The following is a 26528-nucleotide window of genomic DNA, read 5'->3' as shown; positions in this document are numbered from 1 at the left end:
TCATTGCCTCTCAATAATATTGCTCTAATGATGGCTTATTGCTCTAACGAGGGCTCAACTCATTGTCTCTCAATAATATTGCTCTGATGATGGCTTATTGCTCTAACGAGGGCTCAACTCATTGTCTCTCAATAATATTGCTCTGATGATGGCTTACTGCTCTAACGAGGGCTCAACTCATTGCCTCTCAATAATATTGCTCTAATGATGGCTTATTGCTCTAACGAGGGCTCAACTCATTGCCTCTCAATAATATTGCTCTTAATGATGGCTTATTGCTCTAACGAGGGCTCAACTCATTGTCTCTCAATAATATTGCTCTGATGATGGCTTATTGCTCTAACGAGGGCTCAACTCATTGTCTCTCAATAATATTGCTCTGATGATGGCTTATTGCTCTAACGAGGGCTCAACTCATTGCCTCTCAATAATATTGCTCTAATGATGGCTTATTGCTCTAACGAGGGCTCAACTCATTGTCTCTCAATAATATTGCTCTAATGATGGCCTATTGCTCTAACGAGGGCTCAACTCATTGTCTCTCAATAATATTGCTCTAACGAGGGCTCAACTCATTGCCTCTCAATAATATTGCTCTAATGATGGCTTATTGCTCTAACGAGGGCTCAACTCATTGTCTCTCAATAATATTGCTCTAATGATGGCCTATTGCTCTAACGAGGGCTCAACTCATTGTCTCTCAATAATATTGCTCTGATGATGGCTCAACTCATTGTCTCTCAATCACACACAGTATGTATCCATTGTATGTCTTTACTGACACTCCTCCTGCTTCTCTGTTCTCTGTTTCCCAGGTGATGGAGCGTCTGTGTGTGCGTGTGCAGCAGCAGGTGTGTGTGCTGCGTGGAGTAGGGGAGATGGAGGAGATTCAAGCTGCTAAACAAGTGCTGAAGGAGGCCAGGAACTCTCGCGCGGTAAGCGTGTGTGCATACCTGAATCATTTCTCTAATCTCTCGATTGTAGTTGAGTGTTCAAGTGTATGTGGTCTTCCTTTACACTAGGGTACCAGTGAGGATTTCACACACTGGACAACTTGTTACAGCTGTTGATAGGTCATTGATAATAATCTGGCACATTTTGCCATGTCATTACATTACGATATAAGGTGGGATCATAGCTATATTCAATAAAGTTCACGAGTTGATTTAAAACCTCTGTTTATCCGTTAATCATGTTTAGTGTCTTGACGGATTTGTCCACAATCGTGTGACATGAAACATTACTTTTCTGTCCTTGCATTTATGGCAGTGTAAGTTGTCGTTATATATTAAGCATTAATCAGTTCAATTAGAAATTGAACTCTATAAGAGTACTGGCTCTAGCTTTTTCTTGTATAGAGATCTCAGAAATGCACTGTAACTACATAACATTTCGCTTCTTCTTATGTTACGGGGTGAAAACAGTTTTCATGGGCACACAAATCTAAAATAATAATCGCGATTGCAAAATCGAATGCTTGTAACCAACAGAGTCACCTTACCTTGATACTTAAAACCTAAATCGATACTGTCATTAAAATGGTTCTTCAATAATTATGCATAATACTTGTTGGATGTGTATTTGGTGTCCAGCTGATTAGTTATGCCATGATATTTTCACACATCATCATCTGATCCAGGAAGGAATTTTCTAAATGACAGTCAAGTGATGAACAGCTGTTGTGATAGCACATGCAATGCAACAACAGCCCAAGTGCTGGGAAAAAAAGGTGTTCATGAGGAATGTCCAGAAAATGTTGGCGTCTCATTCCTTACGCAGGTGCGCCTGTGTAACAGTTTAACTTTAGTCCGTCCCCTCGCGAACCAGGGACCCTCTGCACACATCAACAACAGTCACCCACGAAGCATCGTTACCCATCACTCCACAAAAGCCGCGGCCCTTGCAGAGCAAGGGGAACCACTACTTCAAGGTCTCAAAGCGAGTGACGTCACCGATTGAAACGCTATTAGCGCGCAACACCGCTAACTAGCTAGCCATTTCACATGGGTTACACCTGGATCCACATTGAATCTAATAGCACTAGCAAATTAATCATCTGTTGTCTGTTTGATTTACAGTAGTGTCTTTTTAGATTTAACAGAGAAAGCATCAAGTTAATGTGTTCATGTTTTCATATGTTTTTCTGCCTCGGATTGGACACGGAGTCTACTGTTGCGCAATTGGACTATTGCGCAACACCCAACGCTATTCCTATGAATTATTCTGGATATAATGACAACAAATTACATAACATAGTGGGCTTATCCACAATATGATCTGGTAATGGAATAACATGACAGATACATTTTGGTTTCCATTGTTACACCTGCAATTAAAAAAAAAAAATACAAGCGGCTTGAAGTAGCCTACTTGAACTTGTACTTCAATTACCGGAATAGGCCATCCCTTGAAAATCAGACATTTTCTAAATTTTGGTGCTTGAAAAGTCATTGTAATTATTGTAGCCAATTTATAAGTTCTCCTGCTCCCTTATAATTATCCGTGATTTCATTTTTTTATACATTTCTGTGAGAGATGTGACCACTTTCGTTTGTTTCCCGCTGCTTCAAATCTAATCGATTTAGTCAGGCAATGTCCACATTATTCTCACATATTTTAGAATGTACTATAATAATAATTTGAATATCAATGCATTGGCAAGGCCTAAAAAATGCATTATTCTTAAAGTGTTAAGGGCCTACTTTTTGACACTTTTTTCATGCTTTTGTGGGGGAGGGGTTGGGGATATATATTAAGCCTTATATGTATAATTATTTAAATTATATACTTGTATAACATTGAATTTGACTTGCCAATGTCTGTATGAACCCTGCTTAAAATATGTATAGGCCTTTGTCTATGTTGTTGTATTGGTGCAGTTAATGGGTACATTTGCATATATTAACTTTTATACATGTGGAACTGCATTGAAATCATTTTGACATTTTGATCCCAATGTCACACATCGACCCCATTATTTGTGTATTAATATGACTCTCTCTCTCTCATACACACACACTCTTTCTCTCTCTCTTTTTTTCTCCCTCTCTCTTTTTCAGCTGTACCCCTCCCTCTGTGAGCTAGCTCATGTGCTGTCAGTAGATGGGCCAGTCAGACAAAGACTGGACTCACTGGCAGGAGAACTGGCCAAGGCAGCTGACAAGGAACTACAGGTGCAATCCTCAATACATCACATATTTATATAAACTTTTGATTTACTTCTTCATATTTTTTTAATAAATTAGGCAACACAGGGATTGGTTGAATATTTCATTGATTTATTGATTGTTTAATTGGCTTGTTGATTGACAGGTGATAGTTGACTCCATGGTGTCTCTCTGTCGTGAGCTGTGCCCGCTGTCCTCCTCTGCAGCAGAGAGATTGAGTCCTCCGCTCTCGTCCGTCTCTGAGCGTGTGTCCATCCCTCGCTCAGCCATCCGTACGGCCCTGATGGAGCGAGCAGCTCAGGACATCCACCGCGCGCTGGAGTAAGAACGGGAGGGAAGGAGGGAGGGATGGAAGGAAGGAAGGAAAAAGAGGGGGAGCTGAAGGAGGAAGATACGCGATGCAGTCTTATTTGTTCAATTTAATCAGTATGGGTATCTGTGAACTCATTCCATCATACTGTCTTCACCCTCCTCTCTGCCCTGCCTCCCTCTCCTGCTCCCTCTCCCTCTCTTTGTCTCTCTCCCCCTCTCCCAGAGAGGTGAAGCTCTCAGTGGTTTCCTATCTCACCAACTCCATTGTGGATCAGATCTTGCAGGAGCTCTACGCCACTCAAAAGACCCTGGTATAGACATGCTGCCGTCTGTCTGTGTGTCTGTTTGTCTATAGGCCGGATATCCATTCTGTCACCTTTTGCCTACCATAACCAGAAACAATTTACTTGAAGGGGCACAAATAAGGCATTCATAACACCAGTATACACTTTTTCAGTAACATTCATAACAACCTTTATAGCACCTTTATGAAACCAGTCATAACACCTTTATGAGCGTTGCAGTATCATTCATAACAACCTTCATAATACATTTATTCATGTGTAGTGTCTGCTCCCTGTCCCAGACGCGTCAGGTGTCCCAGGTGAAGCGTTGGGAGGGGACATGTGACGGAGGGACAGGCAGGAGGTCACACAGACACAGAGACTCTCTGGACATCACAGACGAGGAGCTGGGCACCAGCATAGTAAGCATTCAAATCAAAAATCAAATCAAATTTATTTATATAGCCCTTCGTACATCAGCTGATATCTCAAAGTGCTGTACAGAAACCCAGCCTAAAACCCCAAACAGCAAGAAATGCAGGTGTAGAAGCACGGTGGCTAGGAAAAACTTCCTAGAAAGGCCAAAACCTAGGAAGAAACCTAGAGAGGAACCAGGATATGAGGGGTGGCCAGTCCTCTTCTGGCTGTGCCGGGTGGAGATTATAACAGAACATGGCCAAGATGTTCAAATGTTCATAAATGACCAGCATGGTCAAATAAAAATAATCACAGTAGTTGTCGAAGGGTGCAGCACCTCAGGAGTAAATGTCAGTTGGCTTTTCATAGCCGATCATTAAGAGTATCTCTACCGCTCCTGCGGTCTCTAGAGAGTTGAAAACAGCAGATCTGGGACAGGTAGCACGTCCGGTGAACAGGTCAGGGTTCCATAGCCGCAGGCAGAACAGTTGAAACTGGAGCAGCAGCACGGCCAGATGGACTGGGGACAGCAAGGAGTCATCATGTCAGGTAGTCCTGAGGCATGGTCCTAGGGCTCAGGTCCTCCGAGAGAGAGAAAGAAAGAGAGAAAGAGAGGATTAGAGAGAGCATACTTAAATTCACACAGGACACCGGATAAGACAGGACAAGTACTCCAGATATAACAAACTGACCCTAGCCCCCCGACACATAAACTAATGCAGCATAAATACTGGAGGCTGAGACAGGAGGGGTCAGGAGACACTGTGGCCCCATCCGATGATACCCCCGGACAGGGCCAAACAGGAAGGATATAACCCCACCCACTTTGCCAAGGCACAGCCCCCACACCACTAGAGGGATATCTTCAACCATCAACTTACCATCCTGAGACAAGGCCGAGTATAGCCCACAAAGATCTCCGCCACGGCACAACCCAAGGAGGGCACCAACCCAGACAGGAAGATCACGTCAGTGACTCAACCCACTCAAGTGACACACCCCTCCTAGGGACGGCATGAAAGAGCACCAGTAAGCCAGTGACTCAGACCCTGTAATAGGGTTAGGGGCAGAGAATCCCAGTGGAGAGAGGGGAACCGGCCAGGTAGAGACAGCAAGGGCGGTTCGTTGCTCCAGAGCCTTTCCGTTCACCTTCACACTCCTGGGCCAGACTACACTCAATCATATGACTTACTGAAGAGATGAGTCTTCAATAAAGACTTAAAGGTTGAGACCGAGTCTGCGTCTCTCACATGGGTAGGCAGACCATTCCATAAAAATGGATATCTATAGGAGAAAGCCTTGCCTTCAGCTGTTTGCTTAAAAATTCTAGGGACAATTAGGAGGCCTGCGTCTTGTGACCGTAGCGTACGTGTAGGTATGTACGGCAGGACCAACTCGGAAAGATAGGTAGGAGCAAGCCCATGTAACGCTTTGTAGGTTAACAATAAAACCTTGAAATCAGCCCTTGCTTTAACAGGAAGCCAGTGTAGGGAGGCTAGCACTGGAGTAATATGATCACATTTTTTGGTTCTAGTCAGGATTCTAGCAGCCGTATTTAGCACTAACTGAAGTTTATTTAGTGCTTTATCCAGGTAGCCGGAAAGTAGAGCATTGCAGTAGTCTAACCTAGAAGCAACAAAAGCATGGATTAATTTTTCTGCATAATTTTTGGACAGAAAATTTCTGATTTTTGCAATGTTACGTAGATGGAAAAAAGCTGTCCTTGAAACAGTCTTGATATGTTCGTCAGAAGAGAGATCAGGGTCCAGAGTAACGCCGAGGTCCTTCACAGTTTTATTTGAGACGACTTTACAACCATCAAGATTAATTGTCAGATTTAACAGAAGATCTCTTTGTTTCTTGGGACCTATAACAAGCATCTCTGTTTTGTCCGAGTTTAAAAGTAGAACGTTTTCAGCCATCCACTTCCTTATGTCTAAAACACAGGCTTCTAGCAAGGGCAATTTTGGGGCTTCACCATGTTTCATTGAAATGTACAGCTGTGTGTCATCCGCGTAGCAGTGAAAGTTAACATTATGTTTTCGAATGACATCCCCAAGAGGTAAAATATATAGTGAAAACAATAGTGGTCCTAAAACGGAACCTTGAGGAACACCGAAATGTACAGTTGATTTGTCAGAGGACAAACCATTCACAGAGACAAACTGATATCTTTCCGACAGATAAGATCTAAACCAGGCCAGAACTTGTCCGTGTAGACCAATTTGGATTTCCAATCTCTCCAAAAGAATGTGGTGATCGATGGTATCAAAGGCAGCACTAAGGTCTAGTAGCACGAGGACAGATGCAGAGCTTCGGTCTGACGCCATTAAAAGGTAATTTACCACCTTCACAAGTGCAGTCTCAGTGCTATGATGGGATCTAAAACCAGACTGAAGCATTTCGTATATATTGTTTGTCTTCAGGAAGGCAGTGAGTTGCTGTGCAACAGCTTTTTCAAATTTTTTGGAGAGGAATGGAAGATTCGATATAGGCCGATAGTTTTTTATATTTTCTGGGTCAAGGTTTGGCTTTTTCAAGAGAGGCTTTATTACTGCCACTTTTAGTGAGTTTGGTACACATCCGGTGGATAGAGAGCCGTTTATTATGTTCAACATAGGAGGGCCAAGCACATGAAGCAGCTCTTTAAGTAGTTTAGTTGGAATAGGGTCCAGTATGCAGCTTGAAGGTTTAGAGGCCATTATTATTTTCATAATTGTGTCAAGAGATATAGTACTAAAACAATTAAGTGTCTCTCTTGATCCTAGGTCCTGGCAGAGTTGTGCAGACTCAGGACAGCTGAGCTTTGGAGGAATACGCAGATTTAAAGAGGAGTCTGTAATTTGCTTTCTAATGATCATGATCTTTTCCTCAAAGAAGTTCATGATTTTATTACTGCTGAAGTGAAAGCCATCCTCACTTGGGGACTGCTACTTTTTAGTTAGCTTTGCGACAGTATCAAAAAGACATTTTGGATTGTTCTTATTTTCCTCAATTAAGTTGGAAAAATAGGATGATCGAGCAGCAGTGAGGGCTCTTCGATACTGCACGGTACTGTCTTTCCAAGCTAGTCGGAAGACTTACAGTTTGGTGTGGCGCCATTTCCGTTCCAATTTTCTGGAAGCTTGCTTCAGAGGTCGGGTATTTTCTGTATACCAGGGAGCTAGTTTCTCATGACAAATGTTTTTCGTTTTTAGGGGTGCAACTGCATCTAGGGTATTGCGCAAGGTTAAATTGAGTTCCTCAGTTAGGTGGTTAACTGATTTTTGTCCTCTGACGTCCTTGGGTAGGCAGAAGGAGTCTGGAAGGGCATCAAGGAATCTTTGTGTTGTCTGAGAATTTATAGCATGACTTTTGATGCTCCTTGGTTGGGGTCTGAGCAGATTATTTGTTGCGATTGCAAACGTAATAAAATGGTGGTCCGATAGTCCAGGATTATGATGAAAAACATTAAGATCTACAACATTTATTCCATGGGACAAAACTAGGTCCAGAGTATGACTGTGGCAGTGAGTAGGTCCAGAGACATGTTGGACAAAACCCACTGAGTCGATGATGGCTCCGAAAGCCTTTTGGAGTGGGTCTGTGGACTTTTCCATGTGAATATTAAAATCACCAAAAATTAGAATATTATCTGCTATGACTACAAGGTCCGATAGGAATTCAGGGAACTCAGTGAGGAACGCTGTATATGGCCCAGGAGGCCTGTAAAGCTATAAAAAGGGATTGAGTAGGCTGCATAGATTTCATGACTAGAAGCTCAAAAGACGAAAACGTCATTTTCTTTGTTGGTAAATTGAAATTTGCTATCGTAAATGTTAGCAACACCTCCGCCTTTGCGGGATGCACGGGGGATATGGTCACTAGTGTAACCAGGAGATGAGGCCTCATTTAACACAGTAAATTCATCAGGCTTAAGCCATGTTTCAGTCAGGCCAATCACATCAAGATTATGATCAGTGATTAGTTCATTGACTATAACTGCCTTTGAAGTGAGGGATCTAACATTAAGTAGCCCTATTTTGAGATATGAGGTATCATGATCTCTTTCAATAATGGCAAGAATGGAGGAGGTCTTTATCCTAGTGAGATTGCTAAGGCGAACACCGCCATGTTTAGTTTTGCCCAACCTAGGTCGAGGCACAGACACAGTCTCAATGGGGATAGCTGAGCTGACTACACTGACTATGCTAGTGGCAGACTCCACTAAGCTGGCAGGCTGGCTAGGTGTTAAGCATTGTGTGTTGTCATTGTCTGTTTAGGATGTGTGTTGGTGTTTTGACATCTTTCTCTTCCCTCTCTAGGACACAATTGCCATTAAGAAGCACAGCTCTAGAACTAGGCGAATACGACCCGTTTCAACCAGACTGAGTGAGTATGTCTCCGTCCCACTATCTCTCTATATCCCTCTATCTCTCTCTTCCTCCCAGCTCTCTCTCTTTTATAGGTCCATTAGTGACTGTGTCCTGCTGTGTCTGTTTTTCTCTCCCTCTTTCCCTCTCCCTCATTCTCCTTCCTTCTCTCTCTCTGGGTGAGCCATTAATGGTTTGTGTGCATGCCAACCTGAACCCATTACTGCCTCAACATATTTGAGTGCAGTTGCCAATTGTTGTAGTTTTTAAACAGTATTTATTTCAAGCACAGATGACAGCACCACATGACTGCTAAGGGAACTTCTACCCCCTCGCCGCTTCCTTCTCCATTTCTCTCCCTTTTATGCATCTGTTTCGCTCTCATCTCGTCATCTTTCCATCTTTTTTTCGCTCTCTCTTTCAGGCCTGTGTGATGACTCCAGCTCCTCCCCGCCCCCCTCTACGTCCTCTTCTTTCTCAGCCCTCTCTCGCTCCGCATCCTGTGAGGGGCTGTCTGAACTCCCTACCCAGGGTGCACCTCTACATCATGTGACGCGGGTTAGGCCGAGGCCCCCACGGAGGCACCGAGCAGGACACGCCCCCTCTGACACAGTAAGAGGAAGCTGACATCTCACCCCGTATGGAATATACACTACCGTTCAAAAGTTTGGAAATGTCCTTGGTTTTGAAAGAAAGGCACTTTTTTTTGTCCATTAAAATAACATCAAATTGATCATAAATACAGTGTAGACATTGTTAATGTTGTAAATGACTATTGTAGCTGGAAACGGCAGATTTTTTATGGAATATCTACATAGGCGTACAGAGGCCCATTATCAGCAACCATCACTCTTGTGGTCCAATGGCACGTTGTGTTAGCTAATCCAAGTTTATCATTTTAAAAGGCTAATTGATCATTAGAAAACCCTTTTGCAATTATGTTAGCACAGCTGAAAACTGTTGTTCTGATTAAAGAAGCAATAAAACTGGCCTTCTTTAGACTAGTTGAGTATCTGGAGCATCAGCATTTGAGGGTTCGAATACAGGCTCAAAATGGCCAGAAACAAAGAACTTTCTTCTGAAACTCGTCATGTAGATATTCCATAAAAATTCAGCCGTTTCCAGCTACAATAGTCATTTACAGCATTAACAATGTCTACACTGTATTTCTGATCAATTTGATGTTATTTTAATGAACAAAAAATGTGCTTTTCTTTGAAAGGACATTTCTAAGTGACACAACTTCTGAATGGTACTGTATACTACTGAACTGCTGACTGTGTGATACTTAATTATGAATATGGAAATACAGGAACTATATTCACTTATATATTCACTTATGAATATTGTATACACCGAGAGGCCCCTGCTGTAGTAGATTTCTATCTGAGTGCAGAAGCACAAAGACGTAGATATATTAGCTAATAAATGATACATTTAAGGAGACACTGATATGGCAACACATAGTTAATATAAGTGAACTTTAAAACCTCATGGAGTTACATCGAGATACTTGCATATTAATAAGACAGAATACAGATGTTATTTGCATAGCTAATGACCACTACAAAGACAATATTCCCTTTTGATACAAGCAAAATGTATAACTAATGGCTATATTAATTGCTTGTTAAATAGACCTGATGTTAATATTGATACATCTGGTTTATTTAACAAGCATTTAGTATAGCCATTATTTATACATTTTGCATGCGTGCCCAAGCACATTTTCTATTCCAAAAGAACCATTATTCATGTGATTAAAGTAATGATAATACAACTTTGACTTAATTTATGGTTCATGCATAATTCCCACCCCATATTCCCAAATGTTAGGGCCTCCCGGCAGTGGCAGCGTGCTGCTCTATTTTTCAGAATGAATTGGATTGGGTCCAGGGTAATCTATACTAAGTGAATTACTCCAATTGGGTTAAGTCATCTCTCTGAAGCTAGTATAAACCGTTTGTATTATTACCAACAGAACATTAAATAATAAATTGTAAGCCCCTCCAATAAGCACTTACAAACAGTGTGGGAAATCAGTCTTTATTTCTGGAATATAAATGGATGTTTAAGAATAGTATCGTAATTCTGAAATATCTCTCTCCCCGTCCCCAGCATTGCACTGAAAACGGAGCTGTCACTCCTCTTGATGATGGACTCCCAGATTTCTACTCCAAGAGAGTTCTCCCTGATAGGTAGATCTCTCTCTCTCTCTCTCTCTCTCTCTCTCTCTCTCTCTCTCTCTCTCTCTCTCTCTCTCTCTCTCTCTCTCTCTCTCTCTCTCTCTCTCTCTCTCTCTCTCTCTCTCTCTCTCTCTCTCTCTCTCTCTCTCTCTCTCTCTCTCTCTCTCTCTCTCTCTCTCTCTCTCTCTCTCTCTCTCTCTCTCTCTCTCTCTCTCTCTCTCTCTCTCTCTCTCTCTCTCTCTCAAAAACAAATAGGAGTGAATAGCACACTATAAGCATGATCTAAATTGCATGAATCACCTCCAAAGTAAGTACAACTCAAGTCATTTAGCATAGGCCTACTTTCCATTTAGTCCATAGACTACTTTCAGGATAAGGATTTTAGGTGCGCTCTGCCTTTAGTAATAGCTTTAGAGAGTACCCTCTCCTCTTGTCACAAGCCGGCAGAGTAATGCTGGTCCGTGCTAAAGTACATCCACACAGCAGATCATCTGGTTAAGTAGATGCTTTTAGTATTATTATATTTACTGTTAAGCATATTTCTAAATGAATGTACTCTGGATAAAGCGTTGTGTGCCATGAATTGTATCCTTGCAACGTCTCTCAAGGCCAGGAAGTGTTTCAGTGAGGCAGCTGCCCAGAGAAACACATAGGGACTGATGACAGGGTGAATAAGTGAAAGTACAGGTGCTGACTAGGGACAAACTGAACAGGCTTATGATATAGACATATACTGAGTGTACAAAACATTAGGAACACCTGCTTTTTCCATGACAGACTGACCAGGTGAATCCAGATGAAAGCTATGATCCCTTATTGATGTTACTTGTTAAATCCACTTCAATCAGTGTAGATGAAAGGCAAGGAGACAGGTTGAAGAAGGATTTTGAAGCCTTGAGACAATTGAGACATGGATTGTGTATGTGTGCCATTCAGAGGGTGAATGGGTAAGACAAAATATTGAAGTGCCGTGCCCTGATTGTATTACTGTTGATGATATCTGGAAATGTGCATGCACACCCTGGCCCATCTACTGTTGCTAGCCCCAATTCTGACTTGTGCTCTGATATCTGCTTCACTGATTTCTGCTCTCGTAAGATCCTGGGTTTTCTGCACATTAACACTAGAAGCTTATTACCTAAAATGGATCAGTTGAAAGTGTGGGTTCACAGCTCCAATCCAGATGTGTTGGTCATTACTGAGATGTGGTTAAGAAAGAGTGTTTTGAACACTGAAGTTAACCTTTCTGGTTATAACCTTTTTCAGCAAGACAGATCTTCCAAAGGTGGTGGAGTGGCTATCTTTACCAAGGAACACCTTCAGTGCTCAGTTGTCTCCACCAAGTCTGTTCCCAAACAATTTGATTTGCTGTTTTAAGCATTACACTTTCAAATAGCTTTTTGTTGTCTGTTGCTGGGTGTTATCATTCACCATCAGCACCGGCCTGTACCCTAAATGACCTTAGCTCTCTCCTGGCCCCTTACACTAAGTCTGAATTTGACCTGCTAAGTGACCTAAATGGGACATGCTTAAACCACCTGACCAAGTCCTAAAGCAATGGGACTCCCTAAATCTTTCTCAGATTATTACCAATCGCACAAGGTATGACTCCAAACACCCAGAAAAGCCTACTCTCCTTGATGTTATCTTCACAAATAATCCTGATAGGCATCAGTCTGGTGTTTTCTGTAATGACCTTAGTGATCACTGTTTTACAGCCTGCGTTCGTAATGGCTGCTCAGTTAAACTGCCTGTCCTGATTTTTCATAGACGCTTGCTAAAAAACTTTATTGAGCAAGCCTTCCTTCATGAACTGGCCTCTGTAAATTGGTATAGAATCAGCTTGATCCCCTCTGTCGAAGACGCTTGGACCTTCTTTTTTTATATTTTCAGTGGTATTGTTAACAAACACGCCTCCATAAAGAAAATGAGAAATTAAAACAGGTTCAGCCCCTGGTTCGACCGTGATCTGGCAGAGTTACTCCACCTCAAGAATTCCATTTGCGAAAGGCACCCGCATACTCAGGCTGACTGGCTCTCGTTCAGGCAAATGAGAAATAAGTGCACTCAGGCTATCCGGAAGGCCAAAGTTATTTACTTTAAGGAGCAGTTATCTCTCTGTGGGTCTAACCCCAAGAAGTTCTGGAAAACGGTTCAAGACCTGGAGAATTAATCCTCCTCCTCACAGCTGTCCATGTCCCTTAATGTTGATGATGTAGTTGTCACTGACAAGGAGCACATGGCTGAGCTCTTTAATCACCACTTCATTAAGTCAGGATTCCTATTTGACTCAGCCACGCCTCCTTGCCCGTCCAACATTTCCTCATCTCCCACGACTTCTAATGCAACTAGCCCTGATGCTCCTCCCTCTTTTCTCCCTGCCCCGCTACAAAGTTTCTCCCTGCAGGCAGTCACTGAGTCCGAGGTGCTAAAGGAGCTCCTTAAACTTGACCCCCAAAAAACATCTGGGTCAGATGGTTTAGACCCTTTCTTCTTTAAGGCTGCTGCCCCTATCATCGCCAAGCCTATCTCTGACCTTTTTTAACTTGTCTCTCCTCTCTGGGGAAGTTCCTATTGCTTGGAAGGCAGCCACGTTTCGTCCTTTATTTAAAGGGGGAGATCAAGCTGATCCTAACTGTTATAAGCCAATTTCTATTTTGCCCTGTTTATCAAAAGTGTTGGGAAAAATGGTCAATAATCAACTGACTGGCTTTCTTGATGTCTATAGAATTCTCTCTGGTATGCATTCTGGTTTCCGCTCAGTTTATGGATGTGTCACTGCAACTTTAAAGGTCCTAAATGATGTTACCATTGCCCTTGATTCTAAGCAATATTGTGCTGCTATTTTTATTGAGTTGGCCAAAGCTTTTGATATGGTAGATCATTCCATTCTTGTGGGCCAGCTAAGGAGTATTGGTGTCTCTGAGGGGTCTTTGGCCTAATTTGCTAACTACCTCTCTCAAAGAGTGCAGTGTATAAAGTCAGAAAATCTGCTGTCTCAGCCACTGCCTGTCACCAAGGGAGTACCCCAAGGCTCGATCCTAGGCCCCACACTCTTCTCAATATACATCAACAACATAGCTCAGGCAGTAGGAAGCTCTCTCATCCATTTATATGCAGATGATACAGTCTTATACTCAGCTGGCGTTTTGTGTTAAACGCTCTACAACAAGCTTTCTCTGCCCTTAACCTTGTTCTGAACACCCCCAAAACAAAGGTTATGTGGTTTGGTAAGAAGAATGCCCCTCTCCCCACCGATGTGATTACTACCTCTGAGGGTTTAGAGCTTGAGGTAGTCACCTCATACGAGTACTTGGGAGTATGGCTAGACGGTACACTGTCCTTCTCTCAGCACATATCAAAGCTGCAGGCTAAGGTTAAATCTAGACTTGGTTTCCTCTATCATAATCGCTCCTCTTTATTATGGAGACGTAATTTATAGATCAGCAGGTAAGGGTGCTCTCAAGCGACAGGATGTTCTTTACCATTTGGACATCAAATTTGCCACCAATGATCCTTATAGGACACATCACTGCACTCTATATTCCTCTGTAAACTGGTCATCTCTGTATACCCGTCGCAAGACCCACTGGTTGATGCTTATTTATTAAACCCTCTTAGGCCTCACTCCCGTCTATCTGAGATAGCTACTGCAGCCCCCATCCTCCACATACAACACCCGTTCTGCCAGTCACATTCTGTTAAAGGTCCCCAAAGCACACACATCCCTGGGTCGCTCGTCTTTTCAGTTCGCTGCAGCTAGCGACTGGAACCAGCTGAAAAAAACACACAAACTGGACAATTTTATCTCCATCTCTTCATTCATAGACTCAATCATAGACACTCTTACTGACAGTTGTGGCTGCTTTGCGTAATGTATTGCTGTCACTACCTTCTTGCCCTTTGTGCTGTTGTCTTTGCCTTATAATGTTTGTACCATGTTTTGTGCTGCTACCATGTTGTGCTACTGCCATGTTGTGTTGCTACCATGTTGTTGTCATGTTGTGTTCCTACTATGCTGTGTTGTCATGTGTTGCTGCCATGCTGTGTTGTTGTCTTAGGTATCTCTTTATGTAGGGTTGTGGTGTCTCTCTTGTCGTGATGTGTGTTTTGTCCTATGTTTAAAAAAAATATAATAATAATTTAATCCCAGGCCCCGTCCCCGCAGGAGGCCTTTTGCCTTTTGGTAGGCCGTCATTGTAAATAAGAATTTTGTTCTTAAAAACTTCTTATGGCTGAAGTCCCGTTAACGGGATCGATATGACAACAGCCAGTCGAAGTGCAGGGCGCCAAATTCAAAAAACAGAAATCTCATAATTAAAATTCCTCAGACATTCATGTGTCTTATATTATTTTAAAGGTAATCTTGTTGTTAATCCCACCAAAGTGTCCAATTTCAAATAGGCTTTTCAGCGAAAGCACTACAAACGATTATGTTAGGTCACCACAAAACCACAATAATCACAGCCATTTTTTCCAGCTAAAGATAGCTTCACAAAAACCAGAATAGAGATAAAATTAATCACTAACCTTCGATTATTTTCATCAGATGACACTCATAGGACTTCATGTTACACAATACATGCATGTTTTGTTTGATTAAATTCATATTTATATTAAAAAATCTGAGTTTACATTGAGGCGACTAGATTCACTAGTGGCAAAAACATCAAGTGACTTTGCATAGCCACATCGTTTCAACAGAAATACTCATAAATATAGATGATAATACAAGTTATACACATGGAATTATAGATATACCTCTCCTTAATGCAACCGCTGTGTCAGATTACAAAAAAAACACGCTATAATCTGAGACGGCGCTCAAAAGTAAAACACCACAGCCGCAAAGATGGCGTCAACATAAACAAGAAAATATATGATAAATATTCCCTTCCCTTTGATGATCTACATCAGAAAGCACACCAGGAATCCCAGGTCCACAATAAATGTTTGTTGTGTTCGAAAAAATCCGTTATTTATGTCCAAATACCTTCTTTTGTTAGCGCGTCTGGTTTACATATCCAAACGCTAATTCTGGTCAGCGTTATATCGGACAAAAACTTCAAAAAGTGATATTACCGGTCGAAGAAACATTTCAAACTAAGTACAGAATCAATCATTAGGATGTTTTTAACATATAGCTTCAATAAAGTTCCAACCGGAGTATTCTTTCTTGTCTTCGTGAGCAATGGAACGTAAGTGACTTCCATGAGGAAAAAGCATGATCAGAAAATGGCTGCTTGATGGACACCTGACTGATTCTGCTATCATTCTCTCCCACAACATCATAGAAGTCTCATTATAATTTCTATTGATGGTTGACATCTAGTGGAACCCCTAGGCAGTGCACAATCATTCATAGCTCAAGGGGATTTCATTAGGGACTCTGGTGAATACATACAAGCTCAGATTTCTGACTTCCTGTTTTGATTTCAACTCAGGATTTTGCCTGCCAATATGAGTTCTGTTAATCTCACAGACATAATTCAAACAGTTTTAGAAACTTTAGAGTGTTTTCTATACAATACTAATAATAATATGCAAATATTAGCAACTATGACTGAGGAGCAGGCCGTTTGATATGGGCACCTTTCATCCAAGCTACTCAATACTGCCCCTTCAGCCATAAGAAGTTAACTGACTTGCCTAGTTAAATAAAGGTTAAATTTAAAATTAAAATAAATAAAAGTGCCTTTGAACGGCGTATGCTAGTAGGTGTCAGGCACACTGGTTTGAGTGTGTCAAGAACTGCAATGCTGCTGGGTTTTTCACACTCGTTTCCCGTGTGTATCAAGAATGGTCCACCACCCAAAGGATATCAACCTGTCGGCAAAGGATGTCAACATGGGCCAGAATCTCCATGGAACGCTATCGAGTCCATGCCCTGATGAATTGAGGCTCTTCTTTTGAGGGGTGGGGGGGGGGGGGTGCATCTCACTATTATGAAGGTGTTCCTAATGTTTTGTACATATTTTTACTGTATAGCTATGGTCAGTTTGTCTCTCTTTGTATCTGCCTTTTGACTTCACCCTTTATCTTCTTCCTGTTTTGTTCCGCTCATCTCTCTCTACCCTTTCCATCTCTTTTTCCCTATGTCAGTCAGTTGTCCTCTCTCCATAAAGCCCACTCTCTCAGGCGAAAGAAAAGACGCAATATGCTGGCCATCTTTGGTTTCCGTAGGAACCGCAACTCAACGCTCTCCAATCAGGGGCCAGAGTCTGGCGGAGATGGGTGTGGGGAGGAGTGTCACACTGTTGCCACGGCACCCACAGGGTTTGTGAATCCTCAGTATCACACACACACGCACACACACACAGGTAGTATGATATATAAAGCCGTGCAATCTACACAGCATGATTTATATCAGTGTCGCATGATCTTCACTTTCACTTTATAACACATGTTTACCCCTTACCTCTTTATGAATATGTATCACTCTCATTCACTCTCTCTTTCTCCCTCTACCTTTCATTCTCTCTCTGTTGCTCTGTTAGTATGATGAGCATTAAGTGCATGCTCTGTGTACCCTGTGTGCTATTAGTCTAAATCAGTGCTGGGAAGCAGTGCTGTATTGACATGAGGAATGGTCATGCTGCCGGAGAGCACTACAGATGTAGATGACACCAGTGTGTGTAAAACAGATGTAAATGTCACCAGTGTGTCTAAAACAGATGTAGATGACACCAGTGTGTGTAAAACAGATGTAAATGTCACCAGTGTGTGTAAAACAGATGTAGATGACACCAGTGTGTGTAAAACAGATGTAAATGTCACCAGTGTGTCTAAAACAGATGTAGATGACACCAGTGTGTGTAAAACAGATGTAGATGACACCAGTGTGTCTAAAACAGATGTAGATGACACCAGTGTGTGTAAAACAGATGTAGATGTCACCAGTGTGTCTAAAACAGATGTAGATGTCACCAGTGTGTGTAAAACAGATGTAGATGACACCAGTGTGTGTAAAACAGATGTAGATGTCACCAGTGTGTGTAAAACAGATGTAGATGACACCAGTGTGTGTAAACAGATGTAGATGTCACCAGTGTGTCTAAACAGATGTAGATGACACCAGTGTGTGTAAACAGATGTAGATGTCACCAGTGTGTCTAAAACAGATGTAGATGTCACCAGTGTGTTTAAACAGATGTAGATGTCACCAGTGTGTGTAAACAGATGTAGATGTCACCAGTGTGTGTAAACAGATGTAGATGTTAAAAGTGTGTATAAACAGATGTAGATGTCACCAGTGTGTGTAAACAGATGTAGATGTCACCAGTGTGTCTAAATCAGATGTAGATGACACCAGTGTGTGTAAACAGATGTAGATGACACCAGTGTGTGTAAACAGATGTAGATGACACCAGTGTGTGTAAAACAGATGTAGATGACACCAGTGTGTGTAAAACAGATGTAGATGTCACCAGTGTGTGTAAACAGATGTAGATGTCACCAGTGTGTGTAAAACAGGTGTAGATGTTACCAGTGTCTGTAAACAGATGTAGATGTCACCAGTGTGTGTAAAACAGATGTAGATGTCACCAGTGTGTGTAAACAGATGTAGATGTCACCAGTGTGTGTAAACAGATGTAGATGTCACCAGTGTGTGTAAACAGATGTAGATGTCACCAGTGTGTCTAAACAGATGTAGATGTCACCAGTGTGTGTAAACAGATGTAGATGTCACCAGTGTGTCTAAACAGATGTAGATGACACCAGTATGTGTAAACATATGTAGATGTCACCAGTGTGTGTAAAACAGATGTAGATGACACCAGTGTGTGTAAACAGATGTAGATGACACCAGTGTGTGTAAACAGATGTAGATGACACCAGTAGGTCTAAACAGATGTAGATGTCACCAGTGTGTGTAAAACAAATGTAGATGTCACCAGTGTGTGTAAACAGATGTAGATGTCACCAGTGTGTGTAAACAGATGTAGATGTCACCAGTGTGTCTAAACAGATGTAGATGTCACCAGTGTGTGTAAAACAGATGTAGATGTCACCAGTGTGTGTAAACAGATCTAGATGACACCAGTATGTGTAAACATATGTAGATGTCACCAGTGTGTCTAAACAGATGTAGATGACACCAATATGTGTAGACAGATGTAGATGTCGACAGTATGTCTAAACAGATGTAGATGTCACCAGTATGTGTAAGCAGATGTAGATGACACCAGTGTGTGTAAATCAGATGTAGATGACACCAGTGTGTGTAAAACAGATGTAAATGACACCAGTGTGTGTAAAACAGATTATGAGATCTCAGATTATGAGATGCAACAGAATGATGGCAATGATGATGCAGTCTAATGAATAAAGATGTAAAAAATTATGCAAGTCTAATATATTCTATCCCAATATTAAAACATTATTATAGCTTAGCCTGCTGGGTTAGAAAGCCTAAACAGGCCCCATTTGTTATCCACACCAAATCAAATACAATCCAGGAGCCACTGAGCAAATTCTTGGTTGACTCTCATTGTTTCTCTGACTGTCCTCTTTGCTCTTCTCTTTCTCAGGACAGCCACTGAGAATGTCTACACGCTGCTGCAGCCCCCTCGTTCTGCTGCCAGGGCCTGCTCTCCTGGTGAGGGGGCTGATGGGAAGGTGGAGGACCAGAGGGGGGAGGAGCCAGTAGGTCTGAGCCTGCAGCCAGTGCAGAGCATACCACCACAGCCTGGCATGCCGGGCAGCAGACACCCCTTCTACTCACCCAGCCAGGTACAGTCTATGCTGTATCACTTGTGGTAGAAAACATTCATACTGGTTGATGAGTTCATGGTTATAAAATCTCTTCTCATCTTTTCCTCTGTGTTATTTACAGCCATCAAAGCTAGAGACAGCGTACGAGCAACCTGCAGATACTGACAGACATTGGTCAGAGGACAGACAAGTGGACAGACAGTGGACAGAGGGGCTTCACACAGACAGAGAGAGGACATTAATAAGACCGGCTGACAGACACTCTGACCGGCACTGGACCGAGGACAAACTGTCAGACAAAACATGGACAGAGGGAAGAACAGCAGAGAGACAGATGGACAGATATTGGACAGAGAGCAGGCATGCAGATAGACATATGGAAAGACAGTGGACAGTTGACAGACACACACAGAGACAGATCGACAGACAGTTTGATCGAGATAGACAGTGGACGGTGAGCAGACAACAGACAGACAGAAAGTGGGCAGAGGGACGACCGACAGACATACAGATAGACAGACAGTGGATAGAGAGCAGGCAGTCAGGCAGACAGTCTGACAGACAAGCCCAGGGACAACATCTGGCTCAGAGGCCTCTGCCGCCTTACCCATCAGACAGGACTCCATCACCTAAAAGTGAGACTGACTCCCAGAAAAACATGGAGGCAACCGTGGACAGACAGAAGTACTCTGACACACAGACGGACAGACATCTGCACTCAGACACTGCTGTAGGACAGGTGGAAGGGTGGAGGGGTGGAGTAGGGGTTCCCCCTGGACGGGTTTCTATGAATGCATCTAAACCAGACCCTCCTCCCCAGAGCAGCAAACCCATCCAGTCCAAACTGAGACAGAGACATCTACAGGAGAGCTCTGGTACTGCACCTGTCTCTTACACATTGTTGTGTTGATTTAAAGGTGCAATATGCAGAAATCGCTCCTCCATTTCCTGGTTGCTAAAATTGGAATAGTTTATGTTACAAAACAAGCAAAGTGTACGGTTTGGTACGATGATTCAGTGTAGAGAATTATTGTACCATCTAAACCGCTATAAAATATATTTTCAGCTGTGTGAAGCTGGTGTACAAAACCGAAAGTAAAAGATGCAAAAATCCAACTTAAGAAGGCAAAGCATAGAAATAATGCACATAAAACATATCTACCGCTTCTTAGACTTGCTTTCAGTGAAAATGACAGATCTATAACTCACATTTCTATGTGAATTTAGTCCGGTCGCCCAGAAAGTTACATATTGTAGCTTTAATGATATTATTACTCCATCTTTATCTTCAGGTGCAGAGGAGGAAGCAGACGGAGATAGGGATGGTGGAAGAATGGAAAGAAAAGAGAGAGATAGAGGCAGAGATGCAGAGGGACAGCCACCTCCCATTCCTGAAAAGGTCTGTCTGTCTTTTCATATACTTCTGGTTGTCATATTTATGTGAATATAATAGTATACCGGACTGTTTATTAGGTACACCACCCAGTTCACGAAAATGGTTTGCTCCTACAGACAGTGAGTCACGTGACTGTGGCTTGCTATATAAAGCAGGCAGACAGGCGTCGAGGACTTCAGTTACTGTTCGATTGAACGTTAGAATGGGCCAAACGAGTTACCTAAGCGATTTTGAGTGTGGTATGATCGTCAGTGCCAGGCGCGCCGGTTGTCAGAACCGTACGGCCGCAAGAGAATGGAGCGTGAGAATGGAGCGACAAACAAAAAACATCCAGTCAGCGGCAGTCCAGTGGGTGAAAACAGCTTGTTGATGAGAGGTCGAAAGAGAATGGCAAGAATTGTGCAAGCTAACAGGCAAATAACGGCACAGTACAACAGTGGTTTGCAGAATGGTATCTTGGAACGCAGAACTCACCGGTCCTTGTCACGGATGGGCTGTTGCAGCAGACGACCACACCGTGTTCCACTCCTATCAGCTAAAAATAAGAAGAAGCGGTTCCAGTGGACACGCGGACACAAACACTGGACAATTGAGGAATGGAAAAACATTGACTGCTCCGTCAAATCCCGGTTCCTGTTGCGCCATGCTCAGGTTTTGGAGTAAGCAGCATGAGTCCATGGCCCCATCCTGTCTGGTGTCAACGATACAGGCTGGTGCTGGTGGTGTAATGGTTTGGGGAATGTTTTCCTAGCACAAGTTAGGTCCTTTGATACCAATTGAGAAATGTTTCCATGCGCCAAAGAATTCAGGCTGTTCTGGAGGCAACGGGGGGTCTGACCCGAGACTAGATGGGTGTACCTAATAAACTGGCCACTGAGTGTATGTGTGGTTATGTTTAGATATTAATTGATAATTTTATTAATTTTGTGCCACATTTATTTTCAGCCAAAGACATTCTATGTGTCTTCTCCAAATGAGTATGCCAATGAAAGGCCTATCCCATATCTTGCACCATCTGCATTCAACAAGCCAGTGCTGGGATTGGCTGACAGGGCTTTCAGTCAAGGTATTAACAAATTAAATCAATATAATTTTGTCGTTACAGTGTATGACAGAGTATGACAGTGTATGATTGACGGTGGTATATGGTGTGCAGGTGAGGAAGCAGTGAGACCTCAGGCCCCAGTGAAACCCCAGAGGAACAGAAAGGCTATGTCTTGTGACACAGGTACACCTGTCAGCCTGTATGTGTCTGTCTGTCTGTCTGTCTGTCTGTCTGTCTGTCTGTCTGTCTGTCTGTCTGTCTGTCTGTCTGTCTGTCTGTCTGTCTGTCTGTCTGTCTTTCCAATAGTTAGTCAGTATGCTTGTATTGATCCATGGGTTTGTGTGTGTTAATATTAGAGGTCGACCGATTAATCGGAATGGCCGATTAATTAGGGCCGATTTCAAAATTTCATAACAATCGGAAATCTGTATTTTTGGACACCGATTTGGCAGAATTTTTAAAATATTTGTATATTTTATTTTTTTACACCTTTATTTAACTAGGCAAGTCAGTTAAAAACAATCAATCTTAACATAATCACTAGTTAACTACACATGGTTGATGATATTACTAGTTTATCTAGCGTGTCCTGCGTTGCATATAATCGATGCGGTGCCTGTTAATTTCTCATCGAATCACAGCCTACTTCGCCAAACGGGTGATGATTTAGCACTGTCGTTGCACCTAACCATAAACATCAATGCCTTTCTTTAAAATCAATACACAAGTATATACTTTTAAACCTTTTCTTATAATTCTTATAATTAGGGAAATTGTGTCACTTCTCTTGCGTTCTGTGCAAGCAGTCAGGGTATATGCAGCAGTTTGGGCCGCCTGGCTCGTTGCGAACTGTGTGAAGTCCATTTATTCCTAACAAAGACCGTAATTCATTTGCCAGAATTGTACATAATTATGACATAACATTGAAGGTTGTACAATGTAACAGCAATATTTAGACTTAGGGATGCCACGCGTTAGATAAAATACGGAACGGTTCCGTATTTCACTGAAAGAATAAACGTTTTGTTTTCGAAATGATAGTTTCCGGATTCGACCATATTAATGACCAAAGGCTCGTATTTAATAATAATTAAGTCTATGATTTGATATTTGATAGAGCAGTCTGACTGAGCGATGGTAGGCAGCAGCAGGCTCGTAAGCATTCATTCAAACAGCACTTTCGTGCGTTTGCCAGCAGCTCTTTGCAATGCTTCAAGCATTGAGCTGTTTATAACTTCAAGCCTATCAACTCCCGAGATTAGGCTGGTGTAACCGATGTGAAATGGCTCGCTAGTTAGCAGGGTGCACGCTAATAGCGTTTCAATCGGTGACGTCACTCGTTCTGAGACTTGGAGTAGTTGTTCCCCTTGCTCTGCAAGGGCCGCTGCTTTTGTGGAGCGATGGGTAACGATGCTTTGAGGGTGGCTGTTGTCGATTTGTTCCTGGTTCGAGCCCAGGTAGGGGCGAGGAGAGGGACGGAAGCTATACTGTTACACTGGCAATAGTAAAGTGCCTATAAGAACATCCAATAGTCAAAGGTATGTGAAATACAAATGGTATAGAGAGAAATAGTCCTATAATTCCTATAATAACTACAACCTAAAACTTCTTACCTGGGAATATTGAAGACTCATGTTAAAAGGAACCACCAGCTTTTATATGTTCTCATGTTCTGAGCAAGGAACTTAAACGTTAGCTTTTTTACATGGCACATATTGCACTTTTACTTTCTTCTTCAACACTTTGTTTTTGCATTTATTTAAACCAAATTTAACATGTTTCATTATTTATTTGAGGCTAAATTGATTTTATTGATGTATTATATTAAGTTAAAATAAGTGTTCATTCAGTATTGTTGTAATTGTCATTATTATAAATACATTTTAAAAATCGGCCGATTAATCAGTATCTGCTTTTTTTGGTCCTCCAAAAATCGGTATCGGCATCGGCGTTGAAAAATCATAATCGGTCGACCTCTAGTTAATATGTGCCTCATGATCACACACTGTCTGACTGTTACCTTGTGTGTGTGTGTGTGTGTGTGTGTGTGTGTGTGTGTGTGTGTGTGTGTGTGTGTGTGTGTGTGTGTGTGTGTGTGTGTGTGTGTGTGTGTGTGTGTGTCTCAGACTAAACAAAGCAACGTTTTCAATCACCCCTTAGGTCGGAATCGAACTCAAACATGACTTCACTGTTGTTAATTATCTGATCAAATTGTTTTTAATTAGATGAGTCAGTAATCAGGAATGTCTCTCGTTCTGTGCTCTTCCAGACAGCGTCAACTCAGCGTCTGTTAATAGCGAGCTGTTGTAATGTCGATGGAATTAAGCTGCTTCAGACCAACCAGCCAGAGGGTTGTCATGACAACTGGGCGGCATTTTGTCCGATGTGGAAGAAGAGAAATATGCGAGGGAGAAACAAGACTCTAGAGAGAGGGGACACACGAATACAGAGAGAGAGGGGGAGGGGAAGATAAATGTCTTAGAGTGAAAAATGATACGGACATCGCTAAGCATAACTTACCTACTGCTGTATTATTGGAACACACACATGCTATTCCTAGTCGGTCTCTGTCTGTCCCTTGCCCTCACTGTCTGCTTTCCTGTCATCTCAATGGGAACCTGCTGAACTGTTTTGCAGCTATTCGAATGGTGTTTGCTACTTTTGAAAATCTACTGAATTGTTGTCTGCACTTAAAAAATGGCTAAAACACTGTCATGCTACAATGCTAAGGGGCCAAACATTGGAGCATTTTTATTATCATTATTGAGAGTTACACTTTATTTTGTATTATTATTGTTTATGTAAACTAAGCTATGTGGCTAAGCTCGACTAAAGAAAGGAATGTGTCTATTAGAATGTTATTTCTAAACCTGCAATGCAATTTGACTGCTGTGAACGTTGATTGCCATGGTTGAAACTTGAAAATGAGTTGTTGCTTATTATTAAATGAAATATTTATATCTAGTTCTGCTTTCATGGACTGAAAGGTAATATATTTGATAGAAAAATGAATAGTATACCCTATGAATGAATAAAAATGCTGTACTGGAATACACACTGAGAATGTCATCCTTTTTATGGTTTGGTTCATAATAGGACAATAAACAGAGGTAAATAATTTTACCTTCCAAACTGTGTTCACTATCCTGTTTAACCACAGAATAACCACTCTGGGTTATAATACTTTAACCAGCAGGGTGGCAGCTACATTAGGCCTCCTGTAATTATCCCTAACAGCAGGTGGCGACCAACCCCAACAAATGAAATGCGGACCTCTCAGCAACAGAAAGACTCATAATCTAGAACACCAAACACGTGAGCTGCTGAGAAGCAGTCTTGCTGGTTGTCATTAGCAACCATGTCATGGCCCTATTTCTAAAGATGGTGGAATGAGTCAAATATGGGCTTTGGCTCGCTGGTGTGCTTAGTACTAATGAGCTATTCATATGGAAATGTGATGAAAAGCTGCTTCTACAAACTCTGTAATTAAAACTTGAAAATACGCTTCTACCATTGTGCCTACAGATGTAGAATCCTAAATTGATCACTCTTGTTGCTGAGAATTTTCCTTCACTGCAGGAAATGCAGATGAGCTTCGTGATTTATATAAATTCATACTTAAAACCCACACTAATCAATGGTGATATTAACAGTTTTGCACTTTTCGTGTAGCCTACTTTTGGCCAGCTAATAGCCTAACCACCGATACTAAAACATTCAAATGCTGTTGCTGCAGGATTATTTTTCTGTGGTCAAATTAAGATCCTACACCTGTAACTTCTCATATTGTTGAATCTGTGTCTGATGATTCAATGCATTATTTTGTCGATAACTGTTATAAGCCGTAGATATTTATGTGTGATTGTAGTTGTTTGAAATGCATTTCCACACTCCTGTGGACTGTCTTCATGGGGTGGATGGTGGAGTGGGTGGGAGGAGGCCCGGCAGACAAAAGACACAGGATCTTATATTGATCTCTTTTATCATTGGCTTTCATGCACTTGGCAGTTAATCATCGGGATTAGAAAGAAAAACACTTACTTTAATATCCTCTCTTGGATATGTTGTCTTAATTTGACTGTCTGGGCTTACTGTTCGACCATCTCTCAATATGAAAGGATGTTTTGTATTACGCTACATTTACCCCCCAAAAATATAAAATTACTGGGGTAACAACGTATACCAAAATTTTTCAAGTTCAACACTAAATACAGCCAGGATAAGGCAGGTTAACGGGACAGGTTGTGTACCAACAGTAACTTGACCATGTTGAGTCAGGATGCTGTAATAGTCGGAGGGAACCAATTTCGTTGGGGTGTCCTCCCACCAATTTTTTTAAATAAAAATGTTTTTTTAAATCCTGTATTTGAATATCAAATCATTTCTGGGCAACAATTAAGTACCTTACTGTAATACTTTTCCATGAAAGTGGTCAAAAAGAAACAACATTTTGGGGTGGCAAAAAAACTATTTCTCAAGCAAAAATGTCACTAGGACTGTCTGGGAGTGGTCTGAGTGGGGAGGGGAAGGTGGTGCATTAACCACAGTGTGGCTCAATCCACCAGAGCAGAATGGGCATGGATCAGAAAATCTCTCAGTATCTAGTGTGACCACCGTTTTCCTCATGCAGTGTGACACATCTCCTTCGCATAGA

At 41.9% G+C, this 26528-nt stretch overlaps 1 protein-coding gene across 3 annotated transcripts in view; it reads left to right on the top strand.

Annotated features, from left to right (window-relative positions):
- Window positions 1-24925, top strand: part of LOC120052596 (capping protein, Arp2/3 and myosin-I linker protein 3-like) — a 53710-nt gene extending 28785 nt beyond the window's left edge. Inside the window, exons 25-39 of one of the 3 annotated variants that reach the window (XM_038999596.1) lie at window positions 816-935; window positions 3060-3173; window positions 3313-3488; window positions 3703-3790; window positions 4066-4185; window positions 8485-8551; window positions 8957-9144; window positions 10651-10730; window positions 16821-16994; window positions 19250-19451; window positions 19555-20308; window positions 20726-20832; window positions 21775-21895; window positions 21986-22057; window positions 24144-24925. In XM_038999596.1, coding sequence (XP_038855524.1) covers window positions 816-935; window positions 3060-3173; window positions 3313-3488; window positions 3703-3790; window positions 4066-4185; window positions 8485-8551; window positions 8957-9144; window positions 10651-10730; window positions 16821-16994; window positions 19250-19451; window positions 19555-20308; window positions 20726-20832; window positions 21775-21895; window positions 21986-22057; window positions 24144-24184 — 2424 coding nt within the window. In that variant the 3' untranslated portion in view covers window positions 24185-24925. Of the gene's footprint in view, window positions 1-815; window positions 936-3059; window positions 3174-3312; window positions 3489-3702; window positions 3791-4065; window positions 4186-8484; window positions 8552-8956; window positions 9145-10650; window positions 10731-16820; window positions 16995-19249; window positions 19452-19554; window positions 20309-20725; window positions 20833-21774; window positions 21896-21934; window positions 22058-24143 lie in introns of all 3 variants that reach the window. The other 2 variants (XR_005477391.1, XM_038999597.1) reach the window with 2 other exon arrangements.
- Window positions 24926-26528: the final 1603 nt, after the last annotated feature.

Source organism: Salvelinus namaycush, chromosome 8 (genome assembly GCF_016432855.1).
Source record: "Salvelinus namaycush isolate Seneca chromosome 8, SaNama_1.0, whole genome shotgun sequence".
In the NCBI taxonomy this organism is placed as follows: Eukaryota; Metazoa; Chordata; class Actinopteri; order Salmoniformes; family Salmonidae; genus Salvelinus; species Salvelinus namaycush.
Note: the sequence above shows the minus strand (reverse complement) of the source record. Positions and strands in the feature narration are given on the sequence as shown.